The 16,536-nt window shown below is 35.6% G+C and overlaps 1 protein-coding gene across 1 annotated transcript in view; it reads left to right on the forward strand.

Moving 5' to 3' along the window:
• The first annotated feature begins 4,219 nt into the window (after window positions 1-4,219).
• POLK (DNA polymerase kappa) overlaps window positions 4,220-16,536 on the forward strand; it is a 38,766-nt gene continuing 26,449 nt past the window's right edge. The window contains exons 1-2 of the mRNA XM_087815415.1: window positions 4,220-4,387; window positions 10,776-10,895. Coding sequence (XP_087671541.1) covers window positions 4,253-4,387; window positions 10,776-10,895 — 255 coding nt within the window. The 5' untranslated portion in view covers window positions 4,220-4,252. The remainder of the gene's footprint in view (window positions 4,388-10,775; window positions 10,896-16,536) is intronic.

Genomic DNA, 16,536 nt, shown 5'->3' on the forward strand with positions numbered 1-16,536 from the left:
TTCACAGACCTTGGAGCTTTATATGTGATAGTGCATAGTGATCACAGGACAACTACTTCTTTGGAGGCAAAACAAACAAAATTCATCTGTATGATCTGTGAACTTTGGCATTTTGTCAAAGATGCCTACAGTGTACCCTGTTCCCTTATATTGTCTCTTTATCTTAAAGAGCAGGAAGTAGGACAAATGATTATCAAGCTCTGAAAATTTGCTTAACTTAAAAATAACTATTGAATTTATCATGTAGCAGACACCATACTAATGCCTGACTTTATGTGTTGCCCTCCTAAACTCATTTGAAGCAGTATTAAATCTCACTTCCCAGAAAAATGTGGAAAATCTTCATTTTGGGGGATATTATGTAATTATCTCTGCTAGAAGCTCCCCCTTTAATTTATGGATTTCTAGATAAAGAAACTCAGAACTAATGGGAATAACAGAGATAGTAGGACTAATGAGGGATTTTAGAAATTTGAAAATAACAGAAATACTAAATAATAAAAACAAAATCAGGCTTATCACAGTGACATAAATGAGAGTACCAGAAGGAACTGATAGGGACCCAAGTATACTAAAACTTAGAATGTTATTTATTACCTTTCTTTAATAATTTTTCTTAGATTTAGATATAACTGGGAAGTATTTAAAGAAATTAAATTTAACAAAGCCACTTAATTTCCCAAAGAATAAATATAAGCTAGAATCCTTTGAATATTAATAGAGCCTAGCGAGCATTCTATTATGTCAATTCAAAGTATTCTTATATTTTAATTTTTTGTTTGTTACCCTCCCCTGAGGATATTTTTTCCATTTCTTTTCAGAGAGAATAGAATGGAGGGGGGACGGGGAGAGAGAGGGAGGGAGAAACATCGATGTGAGAGAGACACATCTACTGGTTGCCTCCTGCATGTGCCCCAATGGGGCGGGGAGTGAACCTGCAAGCCAGGTACATGCATTTGACTGGGAATCAAATCTGTGACCCTTTGGTGTTCAGTCCATCACTCTAACCACTGATACACACTGGCCAGGGCAAAATTTTCTTATATTTTAATACAAGTCCCAAAAGCTTTAGTAAACCAACTTAACCATTAAGTGTTTTAGGAAAATAGGGTTGTAAAATTGAGGTTTTTTAGGCTCATTTACTTGTGCTTGTATGTTAATGTTGAAATAAGGAAAAACTACAAATATTTTAAAATTAACTTCAGAAAAGCAGTTTTTCTCCCGATCTTTTAATGTAATTATGTGACCTTGCTATGTGGATAAAAGAACTTGAAAATGATATAAACTGAGTATGAGGGTAGACAGGTAACAAGCAACTGGGATCCAGATTCTTAAAGACTTTGGGTTTATTCTCAAGTGATATGGGACGCTATTTTACAGTTTTTAGAGGAGTAACATGACCTAACTTGTGATTTAAAAGAATCATTTGGGCTACTATGTTTATAATTGACTGTAGGAGGAAAGGGGCAGAAACAAGGGACTATTCGAGAGGCTATTGCAATAATCCAGGGAAGAGATAGTAAGGGTAATTCAAACTAGAATGAAAATAATGAGAAGTGGTTAAATTCCAGGTACATTTTGAAAGCAGATCCCACAGGATTTCCTGACAGTTTGGATGTGAGCTCTATGAGAAAGAGCAGGGTCACTACAAGGTTATTTGCATGAACAATTGGAAGGGATTCGAGTTGCCTTCGTCTGAGATGAGGAAGACCAAAACTGGATCTGGTTTAGGGGATAGAGGCATGTGAGTAGATCAGTTTTGGACACATTAAATTTAACATTGGACTGGAGCTACACACTTGGAAGCCGTAGCCTGTAGATGGTAGTAAGCCCATGTCCATGAAACTGGACATAAATTGCCTGGTAACTGAGCATCAACAAACAAGATCGTAACTGAAAACTAACTTTCTAACTATCACAACTTTTCCTGGCTCCAGTGTTGCTGACAGCCCAGTTCTGATCTAATTAAGGACAAAACCAATTCTTCTCAGAGTTTTTGGCCTAAATAGTGTACCATATATGAAGCAGTAAGCATTCATTAAATATTTATTTCCCTTTCATACATTTCATAATTTAAAGGATAAGTCAATTTAAATGCAGGATGCCTGGATTGAGCCTCTTCTCTCTTCAGTAGTGTTGGTTTGGGGAAATTATGAATGAATTACATTTATCTGTTTTACTAGAAAATGACAAGTATTTAGATTACTAAAGCATAAGGCAAAATATTAGGTAATATTAGGTTGAATGTGATAATTGAAGAGAAAAAAAATCAAATGATAAAAACAGAAACCAACCTATATTCCCTCGGGCACTGAGGAAAAACATCACTCATGGTTCCTATACTTTGGGGCACATGGAATTACCTGGCCATCTCTTAAGGATACTGGTATTTGTCTCCTACTCCCAGACCTTCTGATATATTTGGTATAGGGTGCAACCGGGGCATCAAGAGTTTCAGAATTTCTACAGATGAGTCTAATGCACAGCAAAGTTTGAAAACTATTGTCATCTATGCTATTTTTTATAATCCTCACCGGAGGATATTTTTTTCCATTGCTTTTCAAAGAGAGTAGAAGGGAGAAGGAAGGGAGGGGGGAGAGAGAGAAATGTCAATGTGAGAGAGACACATCGATTGGTTGCCTCCCACACCATCCCGACTATGGCCGTGGATCCAGCCTGCAACCGAGGTACATGCCCTTGGCTGGAATCAAAATCTGCAGTCTGACGCTCTAACCACTGAGCCAAACTGGCCAGGGCAATGTACACTATTTTTTTTTCTAATGGAGCTATCACTAATAATCACAGTATTCAAATTCTCTTTCATATATTTCATTCTTTGCTGGTGCCAAAAATGGGAGCAACATTGATAAAAGGTCCTTTTGCAGGCATTATGCCAAGTGAAATAAGGCAGACAAAAGAAGACAAATACTATATGATTTCACTTATATGTGGAATCTTTAAAAAAAAAAGTACTGAGTTCATAGGTACAGAGAACAGATTGGTGGTTGATGGGGATGGAGAAGCGAAATGGGTAAAGGTGGTCAAATGGTAAAAACTTCCAGTTATAGCCCAGCTGGTGTTGCTCAGTCACAGTTCAATTCCCAGCTGGATCCCCAGAAGGGGGTGTGCAGGAGGCAGACAATCGATGACTCTCTTTCATCATTGATGTTTCTGTCTCTCTCCCTCTCCCTTTGTCCCTCTGAAATCAATAAAAACATAAAAAAACCCTACCAAACAAACAAAACTTCGAGTTTTAAAATGAATTAAGTCTCAAGAATGTAATGTACAGTGTGGTGACTATAGTTGATACATTTGAAAGTTGCTAAGAGATCTTAAAAGTTCTCATCACAAGAAAAAAAATTGCTATGGTAGCTTCATTAGATTTGAAGAAGACTTGGATTCAGATCACAGCTCTTTTGCTTATTAGCAGAATTATAATGAGCAATTCATTTAACCTTCCTGATATTCTAATTTCTTTCTCCCTAACATGAGAATAACCAAATCTACTGTGTATAGTTATTATAAATAATTTTTAAAGCTACTGTATGTGAAGGTAAATTACAAAGAACTATGTAAAGATATTAAAGAATTATTATTTGAAAGGATTCTCTTAACCTTAAAAGTGAAAAGACATTGTAAAATGTAGTAATTTCCTGAAAGTGAATAGGTTATTATTTTTTCCATATTTTTTCACTGTCATATGAATGGAGCTCTGCATACAGTAGGGAATAAATGCTATTAATTAAACATGTTTAGTAGAGGAAGTGTTGTTTTGTATTTATTTCCTATACCATATATTAATATGAGAAAAACATGGGAAACTCAGGCCTGGGTTTCAACAGAGATGTTGTCACTTATTAGCAAACTTGTGTCAGTAGACATGGTCTGAGTCTCAAATTTCTTTTCTCTTTATGTTGGGGATAATATTTACCTTTCAGGGCTGCTGTGTGAGGTTCAAGTGTAAAGCACCAAGCACAGTGGTTGGCACAGAGCTTGCAGAAAATGTTAATTCCGTTTTCCCCCCAAGAGTACTATAATGTTGGAATAGTAATTTAAAAAGCCGAATAATGATAATTTCTCAGTAGCTAAAAATCCTTAACCATCATTTTTTATTTCTTTTGCTGATTTCTGTATCATTTTAACTTTTAGGGGTCCACCTCCCCTCCCAACCCCAATGTTTTGAAAAGCAGTTTTTATTTTGTATGCTTTTTCAGGTGATTAAAAAAAATCATTTTAACGTTAAGTCTACACCATGGATAACACAAAGGAGAAGAATTCCAATTACAAAGATGATCTTCTGCTTAGGATGGGACTTAATGATAATAAAGCCGGGATGGAAGGATTAGATAAAGAGAAAATAAACAAAATTATAATGGAAGCCACAAAGGTATGTTTCTTGTTTCTTTTAATATCCTTAATTTAGTAACATACTTTCCATTTAAATGAAAATCAGTAAGTTTTAAACACTCTTTTTATTATAATTTTAAATATATTAATATATAATATTGTTAAGCTACAAATGGCCATGGGGTAATCTCCTTTCTATTCTGTTGCTCTTGCCATCCAGTTTTGTACTTCACGTATACATAATATGCATGTAAAAGCAAATACAGCATGCATTTTTTTGTACCCATTTTTTAACCCTAGTAGGAGAATACTCTAATTGTTGTGTTTTTTCATTTTGTTTCAGTTAATATAACTTGGAGGTCTTTCTTTATAAGTAATTAAAGATCTTCATTCTTTTTTATGCTACATTTATGGATCTAATATAATTTTTTGAACCATTCAGAATCTAAATTTGTGTCATTGAAAATGACAACTGTCATTTCTAGTTTTTTGTTTTTGTAAATTATACTATAATGAATCACCCTGTATTTTGTAACTTGACATATGTGCAAGTATAACATAGGAGAGATTCTCAGAAGTGGAATTGTTCCATCAAATGCAGATAGCACAACAGGTATATGCATGTGCAATTTTTACGAATTGCCCAGTTGCCCTCTGTTGTGGTTGTATCAGTTTACATTTCTACTGTCAATATGTGATAGTGTGTATTATCATGCCACAAACATGCCAACACTGCGTGTTACTGAACTTTTGGATTTGCCAAACTATGGTAACATAGTTTAGTATTCATTTGTATTTCTCTTATGAAAAGTGAGATTGTGCATCTTTTCTTATGTTTAAAAGCCATTTGTATTTCTTTTTTTTACTAACTGCCTCTTCTTAGCCTTTGCACAGTTTTCTGTTGGATTATTGTGTATCTTTTGATTTTGTTCATGGTAGTTTTTCCTGGGCAGAAGTTTTTTGTTTGCTTCTTTTTATGTACTTGAATTAGTCAACTACTTATGGCTTTCTCCAACATCATGAAAGAACTCTTTCTTTTTTCAACCCAAGCATTTTTTCCCCCATTGCTTTTCAGAGAGAGTGGAAGGGAGAAAAGGAGAAACATTGATGTGAGAGAGATACACGGACTGGTTGCCTCCCGCATGCACCCCAACTGGGGCTGGGGATCGAGCCTGCAACTGAGGTATGTGCCCTTGGCCGGAGTCGAACACAGGACCCTTCAATCCACAGGTTGACGCTCTAACCACTGAGCCAAACCGGCCAGGGCCATGAAAGAATTCTTTAATAGGTTTTTCATACGGCTTTTTTCTTCTTCATTCTGGGTTGTAGTAGATTTAAAACAATGACAGTGAAATGTGTGCATCCATACAGAAAGGTGTAAAATTTAAGAGAATATCCTCATTCTTAAGAAATGCATGCTGATATTCATAGCAACTTGCTTCTCATGGTTTAGTCAAAAACGGGGAGGAAAGGCCTTGGCCTGTTTGCACAGTGGTTGGAGTGTTGGCCCGCGCACCGGAGGGTCTCAGGTTGGATTCCCAGTCAAGGGCAAGTACCTGGGTGGCAGGTTAGATCCCCAGCCCTGGTCAGGGCACATGCGGGAGGCACCCAATCTATGTCTCCCTCCCTCCCTCCCTCCCTCCCTCCCTCCCTCCCTCCCTCCCTCCCTCCCTCCCTCCCTCCCTCCCTCCCTCCCTCCCTCCCTCCCTCCCTCTCCCTCCTCTCTCCCCTGCCCTCTATTTCCACTCTCTAAAAATCAATGGAAAAAATGTCCTCTGGTGAGGATTAACAAAAAAGAAAAAGAAAAAAGGAGGGGAGGAGAGAGGTGTGCGCGCGCCCGAGCCCGTACCCGCATGCGGCTTGGGGAAGAAATCACATGCTGCAGGTGCTTGGGGAAGAAATCACGTGCTGCAGGGTGCTAGCAGCTGCCTTACGGAGATGAGGACGTACCTGTTCATCACACTATTTTTCCAACTTTTAAAGATTTGTAAATTCCAAAATAAAAAGTTGAGGGAAAGAGAATTTAAGTACATAAAACGTAGATACAATTTTAAAAGTAAAAGGATTATGAGATGAAATAAGCAAATATAACATACTGACCCTGATTGGATCCTGGTTTAAACAAATATGTTTGAGATATTTAGGTAAATTTGAATATGAAGAGGATACTAGGTAACATTAAGGAATAACTGTTAATTTTACTAGTTATAAAAATGTTATGGTTATTGGGAAAACGGCTTTATTTTTAACAATGCATACTTAAATACTCTATGGAATAGCTAAATGTCATTATATCTGTAATTTAAAACAGTTCACTTAAAAAATCAATGAAGGCAATATGGCAATATGGTAACAGTTGTTACATCTCAGTGATAATTTTATATGTGTGTTTATTGTACTAATCTCTGTTTTTCTATTTGACTCTTCTTAGGAATTTTTATCATAAAAATTTTTTAAAAGAAAAAGAAGAATAAAACCTATACACTTGGTTTTCAGGTTGAGAGATAAAATACTGCAGTTATCCTAGATGTCCCTATCAGATCTTTCTCTCTTCTCTGTGTCCTGGTACCACTTATTAAATAATCTACCCTTTTTCTGCTGATCTGCGGTGCTTTTTTCTGACCCACTGGATTACTTCTCTGTTCTTGCATGTGTAGAACAAGTTGGTTTATTGCTCTTTGTTCTTTTTCAAGAGTATCTTGGGTATTCTTGAATCTTTGCTCTTCCATATAAATTATATATATATACATATATATACTCATAGAAAAAATATAGACATATATCACATAATGATATATATTATGTGATTAATATATGTTAAAATCATATAAAAGATATACCTTTAGTATATGTGTGTGGGGGGAGAGTTTAAAAATACCTTTTTAAATTGAACTTTCTAATTTTGCTGCTTCATAGCTATTTACTTTTACAAACTTTTATCAGAAAATTTTAAACATACGCTAAATTAGAGAGAATAGTAAACGGAATCCCTTGGTAATTATCACCCAGCATCAACATTTTTATAAATACCATTTCCTCTATCCCACTTACCTCTCTCCCCTACTGAATTTTGGAGGTAGAGGGTAGAGTATTTAAAATAAATCCTAATAAATTGGACAAATGTAACTTACAATTTTCTAAAACTAACTCAAGAAGATATAGAAAAATCTAATTATACCTATAATAAGGAAATAAATTAATAATTAAAAATCTTTCCACCCCCACCCCCCCCAGAAAAAGAAGAGAAAAAAAGACCAGGTCACTGGTAAATTTTATCTGACATTTAAAGAAGAAATAATACCAATACTCCACGAGCTCTTCCAGAAAATAAAGTAGGATGGAGCACTTCCCAGCGCATTCTGCGAGGCCAGTATCCCTTTGAAACCAAAGCCAGAGAAGCAGAAGATTATAGGTTATTATAAATGTTAAAAGTCCTCAGCGAAATTGTTGCAAACTGAATGTAACAGTATATAAAAAGAGATTATTATGTACCTTGACCAAGTGGGATTTATCCTAGGAATGCAAGTTTGGTTTAGCATCCAAAAATCAATTAATGTAATGGACCATATTAATAGAATACAGGACAAAAACACATGGTCATCTCAATAGATTCAGAAAAAGCTAAAAACTCTTGAAATAGAAAGGAACTTCCACAGTGTAATAAAGGGCATCTATAAAAACCTGTAGTTGTTGCCCAGCCGGCGTGGCTCAGCGGTTGACAGTCAACCTAGGATCCAGGCGATCGGGGTTCGATTCCCGGTCAGGGCACATGCCCGGGCTGCAGGCTCCATCCCCAGTTGGGGGCGTGGAGGCAGCCGATCAATGACTCTCTCATTATTGATGTTTCTATCTCTCTCTCTCCCTCTCCTTTCCTCTCTCTGAAATCAATAAAGATATATATATATATTTTAAAAAAACAAACCTGTAGTTGTCATCATACTTTGTGGTGAAAGACTAAACATTTTCTCCCTAAAACCAGGAACAAGGCAAGGATGCCCAATCTTAACTATTCTATTCAACAGTTGTTTGGGTTTTTTTAGAGAAAAGCTCTTATGCAAATTTTTTTTTTTTTTAATATATCTTTATTGATTTCAGAGAGAGGAAGGGAGAGGGAGAGAGAGATAGAAACATCAATGATGAGAGAGTCATTGATCAGCTGCCCCCTGCACGCCCCCGACTGGGGATCGAGCCCGCAACCCGGGCATGCGCCCTGACTGAGAATCGAACCCCAATCGCCTGGATCCTAGGTCGACGCTCAACCTCTGAGCTATGCCTGGCCGGGCTGTTCAACAGTCTTGAAAGCTCTAGCCAGTGTAGTCAGGCAATAAAAAGAAATAAAAGGCATCTAGGTTGGAAAGGAAGAAATAAAGCTCTCTTTGCAGATGATATGATCTTATATAGAGAAAATTCTAAGGAATTTCAAAAGGAATGCAATACTTGTATCCTGAAAATTACCAAAAAAAAAAATGCTGAGAGACATTAAAGATCTAAAAGTGGAGCAGTATTCCATGTTCAAGGATGAGAAGACTAATGTTGTTAAGGCAGTTCAACCCAAACTGACCTATACATTCAATAGTATCCCTCATCAAAATTCCAGGGGCTTGCTGTGGAAATTGACAAGCAGATCCTAAAATTTACATGGCAATGAAAACAACTAAAATAGCCAAAATGGTTTTGAACAAACATGGAGGTGTTTGACGTTCCTATTTCAAAACTTACTCTTACGCTAGAGTCATCAAGACAGTATGGCTAGACAGTATAAGGCTGGACATATAGAACAATGAAGAGGAATTGTGTCCAGAAATAAATCTTTATCGTTTACTGATTTTTGACAAAAGTAGCAAGGCAAAAGGATAGTCTATTCAAACAAATGATTCTGGGACTACTGGATATCCACATGCATAAAAAGATGAACTTAAGTTCTCACCTCATATTATACTCAAAAAATGAACTCAGTAGACTTAATTGTTAGAACTCAAGCAATAAAGCTTTTAGAAGAGAGGAGAAAATCTTTGAGATCTTTGGTTAGGCAAACATTTCTTAGATACAATACCAAAAGCACAGTCAATAAAAAAAAAGTTGACAAATTGGACCTCCCCAAATATCAAAAAGTTTGCACTTCTCAAGACACCGTTTAAAAATAAAAATATAGCCCTAGCTGGTTTGGCTCAGTGGATGGAGCATTGGCCTGCAGCCTGAAGGTGTCCTGGGTTTGATTCCGGCCAAGGGCACGTACCTCAGTTGCAGGCTTGATCCCCGGCCCTGGCTGAGGATTGTGCAGGAGGCAACCAGTTGACGTGTCTCTCACATCAGTGTTTCTCTCTCTCCTCTCCCCCCCGCTCTCTCTCTCTCCCCCCCTTTCACTGTCTCTGAAGAAGCAATGGAAAAAATATCCTTGGGTGAAGATTGAAACAATTTTAATAAAAAGATAAGCAACATTCTGGAGCCAAATATTTGTGAAACACCTATCAGTTAAAGGACTTACATTCAGAATATATGAAGAATTCTTACAACTCTTTAATAAGAATAATAGCCCAATTAAAAAATGGGGGGGGGAAATGTAGACATTTCGCTAAAGAAGATATAAGAATTGCTCATAAGCCCATGAAAAGATGTTCAGCATCGTTAGTCATTGGGAAAGTGCAAATTAAAATTACAGTGAGATGCCATTCACACTATTATAGCCTAGAATGGCTATAATAAATAAGACAGACAATGACAAATGTTGGCAAGGATGTGGAGAAATTGGAACTCACACATTGCTGGTGAGATTGTAAAATGATTCAGCCATTTTGGAAAACAATCTGGCAGTTCCCCAAAAGGTTTAGCATGTTACCACATGACACAGAAATTTCACTCCTGGGTACATATCCAAGGGAAATGGTCTACACAAAAACATGTACACAGATATTCATTGCAACATTTTTTATAATAACCAAAAAGTAAAAATAATCCAAATGTCTATTAGCCTGATGAGTGGACAGATACTATGTTCAATGATGGGATGGATGATAGGTAATTTTCTGAAAGTTATTTTCTTTAATGACGAACATTAAATTTTTAAAAATACTTTTAAAGTAAAAGTGAAGGAGGTAACTGATGACCCATCTGAGTGAGGCCTTGGATGTGCCCCAAGGATCCTGCCTAAGACACATTGTTATTTTCTGAGCACAGATCTGTACTCACCTCAGTTTATACTGTGCTTAGTACTGCCTCACAACAATACTATCATTTAGGTAACTATAAATTCATTTTACAGACAAGGAAACAGGCATAGATTAACTTTAGGATTGCTTAGCTGGAAATAGTGGAGCTAAGTTTTGAATTTAATTATTCTGATTCTGGGGTCTGTACTCAGCCTCCAGATTATTCTACAGCGATGATTTCCTTCAGACAGTTTTTATGCTTTGTTTTGCTTTCCTCCATAGGGGTCCAGATTTTATGGAAATGAGCTCAAGAAAGAAAAGCAAGTCAACCAACGAATTGAAAATATGATGCAACAAAAAGCTCAAATTACCAGTCAGCAGCTGAGGAAAGCACAATTACAGGTATAATTTATTTGCTAAAGAAAGTGGAAACTGGTAGAATAGTAATTGACAGTTTAAATGCATCATGCTCGTGTCATAAGTGAAAACAAGGTAAAATGTAAATAAAATGTTCATTATGCTGTAAAACATAAAAATTTAACAAATATGTATACTTTGTTAAAATTGCTCTTCCTTATATAAAGATTCTACACTTAGACATTGTCACCTTCATTATACAAAAGAGAAAAAGGAGCCTTAATCTAGGTTAAGTAACTTGCCTAACTTCATATCACAAGTAGTTGGCAAAGTCAGAGCTTATGTTCTTTTTATTATATACATACTTAGCAGCTAGACAGGCCACAGGAGTGATGTGACACATTTTCTGCAATGCTGATTTTGCAAGAAGGATTTGGAGGAACATGTTAACTAATTAAATTAAAAGGCCATTTAAAACATAAGTGTGTTACAGTAAAACAAAAAGTAACATAAAGGGTAGAATTCCTAATGTGCATGAATTTTTAAGATAAAACACAAGAATTCTAAAAATTTTGGGAGCTTTGGCTTCTTCAGGATCGTTGGGGAGTAAATACTTAATTTTCTCTGGTATTAAAAGTTATTTCAGGAGAAAAGTTTGAGAAGAACCACACTGCAGACGACCATGTGGTAGATTGATAACTCAAAGCTGTCAAGGTTCTGCTAGTAAAACGAAAGTTTAATTTTAAAGATAGTTTTATCGTTTATCAAATCTGGTTCAGTTTAACAAAGCACTTTACAGTATAATGATAAAATCATAATATTAATCTGATTCTTGTGATAGAGTCAAGATAATAAATTTTATATTTTCTTTACCAAACGATAATGTCATTTAAATATATATATATATGCTTTCCCAGAGCACAAGCTAATTTTTATCTTCTGAGTTAAGTGGTCTGCTACCATGACAAAAGATGATTTGTCTGTTAAATCATCATTTTTAGTGCTCTATAGCATGCCACTGTATGGAGGCATCATAATTTATTTACCTTAACCCACCTTGGTTCCAGTTTTTTGTTTTGTATACAACTTTGTGATAATCATTCTTTTTAAAAATATGTTTTTATTGATTTTTTAGAGAGAGAGGAAGGGAGAGGAGATAGAGAGATAGAAACATTGATCAGCTGCCTCCTGCATGCTCCCCATTGGGGATCGAGCCCAAAACCCAGGCATGTGCCCTAACCAGGAATTGAACTGATGACCTCTCGGTTCCTGGCTCCACGCTCAACCAGTGAGCCACACAGGCCGGGCCATTCTTACCCGGTTATTTTCACCACAGATTGTACCATTTTACATTTTCAGCGTAAGAGTGCTGGTTTCCTCATGTTTAAAGCTATATTTTATAAATTTTACCAATCTTTTAGTTTCTGCTGATACAGTGTCCAAAATCTTATTTTATGGTGGTTTTAATTTGCTCTCCTTTGATTATGAAAGAGAAAGATTTTTAAAAAATTGATTTTTAGAAAGAGAAGAAGGGAGAGGGAGAGAGAAACGTGAGACTGTGAGAGCTAAACATTGATTGGCTGCCTCCCGCAAGCCCCCCGTTGGCAATCGAGCCTGAACCAGGGCATGTGCCCTGACCAGGAATCAAACCCAGCAACCTTTTGGTGTACAAGATGAGGCCCAACCACATGAGCCACACTGGCCATGGCAAAGATTGTTTTTTTAAATTGAATTTATTGCGGTGACATTGGTTCCCCAAACCACACAGGTTTCAAGTGTACAACTCAACAAAACATCTGCACACTGCATCGTGCACCCATCACCCAAAGTAAAGTCTCTTTCCATCCCCATTTATTCCCCCTTTGCTCACCTCCCCTTATTCCCATCCCCTTTTCCCTCTGGCTATCACCACACTGTTCTCTGTGTCTAATATATATATATATATATATATATATATATATATATATATATATATATATATGTGTGTGTGTGTGTGTGTGTGTGTATATATGTATGTATATATGTGTATATATGTATGTATATATGTATATATATGTTTTTATTTTTTTATTTTTTTTTCTCTTTAATTTTTTTTACTTAATCCCTTCACCTTCTTTCATCCAGGCCCCCATCCCTCCTCGCCTTTGACAGCTGTCAGTATATTCCATGTATACCATGCCTCTGTTTCTATTTGTTTGTCAGTTTCTTGTTTATTAGATTCCACATATAAGTGAGATCATATGGTATTTGTCTTTCTCTGACTGGCTTATTTCACTTAGTATAATAATCTCTAGGTCCATCCATGCTGTCGCAAAAGGTGACTGTCTTTTTACACATTAGTTAGCCATTAATATTTCCTTTTTGTGGGAATTTCCTCTTTCATTCTATTTGTTAGGATGTAGGCTAAGTAGCTGGCATGGAGACTCAAAGATATAATGGTCCAAACAAGATAAGAGTTTATTTCTCTCACATAATAGGTAAGTAGTCCCTCCTGGTCAGGTAGTTCTGATCACCATAGTAAATTTGAGACCCAGGTTCCATCATTCCAGAGTGTGAATCCTTACTGGAATTGATAAAACTGGATTAGCCCCAATCCATATTCCAGCCCCTAGTAAGGAAGAAAGAACAAGGGAAAAGTCAAAGGCAAATAATTTGCTATCACATAAGTGAAAAGGAAGTTACACACATTATTTCAGCTCACATTCTTTTGGCAAGAATTTAAGCTTCCTGGTCACACCTAACTGCAAGAGAAGCTGTGAAATACAACCGGGTGGCCATGTGCATAGCTAAAAATCTATTACTATAGAAGGAAGAGAGAATGGATTTGGGGACTCAACTAGCAGTCCAAAGCAATATCCTCTGTCTGCGTTTCTAGAGGAGTTTGTATCTTTTTTCTCTTGATTTATAGATCTTATATATTAAGGATTTTATATCTGCCATTTGTTGTAAATATTTTTTCAGTTTATTATCTTTTAATTTTGCAGGTCGCCCCCAATATAGTTTTAAATGTTTATGTAAACAAATCCAACAGTAGTTTCTAAATTTTTCTTGGCTCTGGTATTATACATAGAGGTTATTCCTCACAAACAAGCCAGTATGTTCTTTTAGTATTTTTGTAGATTTTATTATACTCAAAACTTTAGTGTCTTTGGAATTTGTTTTGATGTAAGGTGTGAAGTATTTTTGTTCTTAAATAATACCCTAAATGGTATTATTTTTCCTAAGTAATAATTCTCTTGTCCCAACATCATTTATTGAATCATGAGTTCTTTCTCCACTGACTTGAAGAGGCATGTTTATGTACTAAGCTCTCATTGTACTTGGATTTGCTTCTGGACTCTCTTCTAATCAACTGAATCTTTTCCTGTATCAGTACCATGCAGTTTTAGTTATTAAATGACAATAATATAGTTTAATACTTTTCTTCACTACTCTTCTTTAACATTTTTTGTTTTTCTCATGCATTCTTTTAAATTAATTTAAGCATAATTTCACCAAGTTTTCTAAAAATTCCCTTCTGTCTACAAGAACATTATCTTTAAATTGATATTAATCCTTAGGCAATTTACTTTTTAGACCTTTTTTGGTAAGTTTTATTCATCTATAGTGTACAAATATCTTTAAGTTTTAAAGAGTGAGTGGTGCAATATAACAACTTTTTGCTGTTCATACTAATTTTAAAGCTCCTATTTTTAAATATGCTAATAATCTGGAGGACTAGAGAATACCTTTACATTGTGTAATAGAACTTCAGCTTTTGTTACAGTTTTAGTTGACTATTTCATGGGAATCTCTCTGTCATCTTCTGCAAGGGGAATGACAGGAAATGTGTTTTATGTTGATTGTTAAATTGTTGTTTTGTTTGTTAAGCTTCCTTTAAAAGAAGTTGTATAAATGGGAGGGTATTGAGGAAGTCCTAAGAAGTTCTGAGAGAACAGAGAGGTTTTCATAGGAAATGTGTTTCTATTTTAAAGTCATAAAATTTCCAAATAGTAGATTTTATTATGTGTGATAAGATAATATGAACTATTGCCAGTCAAGCTGAGGTAAGTAATATCTGTAGGCATGAACTCCCATGATATTTATTCAAAACCTCTCAATGTGTTCCCCACCCTATCCCATCCTCATTAGATTTCTTAAAGGCACATTTTTGTAGCTGCTAAATCATCTTATTATAACAGGGATTCATGAATTGAATAGACAAACATCCATATTATAGAAAATGGCAACCTACACAGCAAATCAGTGCATTTTGACCATTTAAACAATTGATTTTTATGAACTCAGATTTACTCAATAATTGTTAGAGTAATACCAATTAAGAAAATGAAAAATATTATTCCTGAAGTGGCCTCCTAGATGTAATAGAAAAAGAGGATTTTTTTAAAGTTAAGTCATAATATGGATATAAAATATACCATTAGAGTTTGGTTTGAGCTTATTTCAGTGATAAAAACTTAAAAATCCATAAAATAATGGAAAGAGCACAGACTTTGGAGTAACCTTGTTTCCTGGTCTAATCCTAACTTTTACCAGCTGTATGACTTAGCCAAATTACTTAATTTTACTGAGTTTTAGTTTCCTTATCTGTAAAATGGGAATAGTAATCATTATCTCAGAATTACTTTGGCCATTAAGTGCATTAACATAAAAAGCACTTAAAATATACACATGTCATATAATATACTCAGTAAATGTCACTTCTACTTTTAAAAATTATAGGTAATATCATTAAGCCCTTACAACATCCCTGGGTCAGTACACAGCATGGGTATGCCTTTAATTCTTTCAACCTTTTGAGGTTGGTTTAGTTCTATTTTACAAATAAGGAAAGCGAGGAGGGAGGATAGTTACATTGTCATGTAACTAATTGGTGGCAGAGCTGAGACTGGAACAAAAGCCATTATTCTTAACTATTGTGACACATACTGGATCTCAAGTGTAGCAAAAGGGATAGCATACATGTTAGAGGCTCAGGTCAAAACTTGGAAGTTATTTGGACGGAAAAATGGAAGAAAGGAAAACCTGAATGAGGATTTCAATAGAAGAAACTTGAAAAGTGCAGTGGTGGGCATTTGGTAGATGTTGAAAGAAAGGAGTTCAGAGAAGGGTGACTAATGAGAGACAGCAAAGGAAAATGGAATGCATGAGTCATCAGCGGGAGGTTTCCTTTTGGCAACTGTACGCTTGCTGTAAGCCCAGAAAAGTCAATAGATTGCTGAAGAAACTGCCATCGCTTTAATATATGAGTCTAAGGAGAGTTTATCCCATTTAGTTTGCTTTCTATTTATTATCTCTTTCCAATGATTCTGGGTTAAGATATTTCAGATGCTGCTCTCTCATTCTCAATCGACTCGTATCTTAGGCATATTTTCTGGATTAATATCGAGTAGTTTTCAAACCCTTGTTTTTATTAGTTTCCATGATTTCATGATTTGCTTATATCTTTTTTTTATGTCCAGATGCTATTCTCTAGTGTAAAATTAAACTGGAAGAATAGTTGTTTTAAATCTGGATAATAAATTGGATTAATGTTGACAAGTCTCATTTATTAGGTGTGGTGTCTCACTGCATAAGATCAGCCTTCTCCAAACTTTTTCTAGAAATGCTACCTTCTCTTTTTAACCAGAGAGATCTATACATGTGTGTATATATTTACATTTTATGTATGTATATATGTAAATAT

This window comes from Miniopterus natalensis, chromosome 3 (assembly GCF_054644295.1).
Source record: "Miniopterus natalensis isolate mMinNat1 chromosome 3, mMinNat1.hap1, whole genome shotgun sequence".
Taxonomy (NCBI): Eukaryota; Metazoa; Chordata; class Mammalia; order Chiroptera; family Miniopteridae; genus Miniopterus; species Miniopterus natalensis.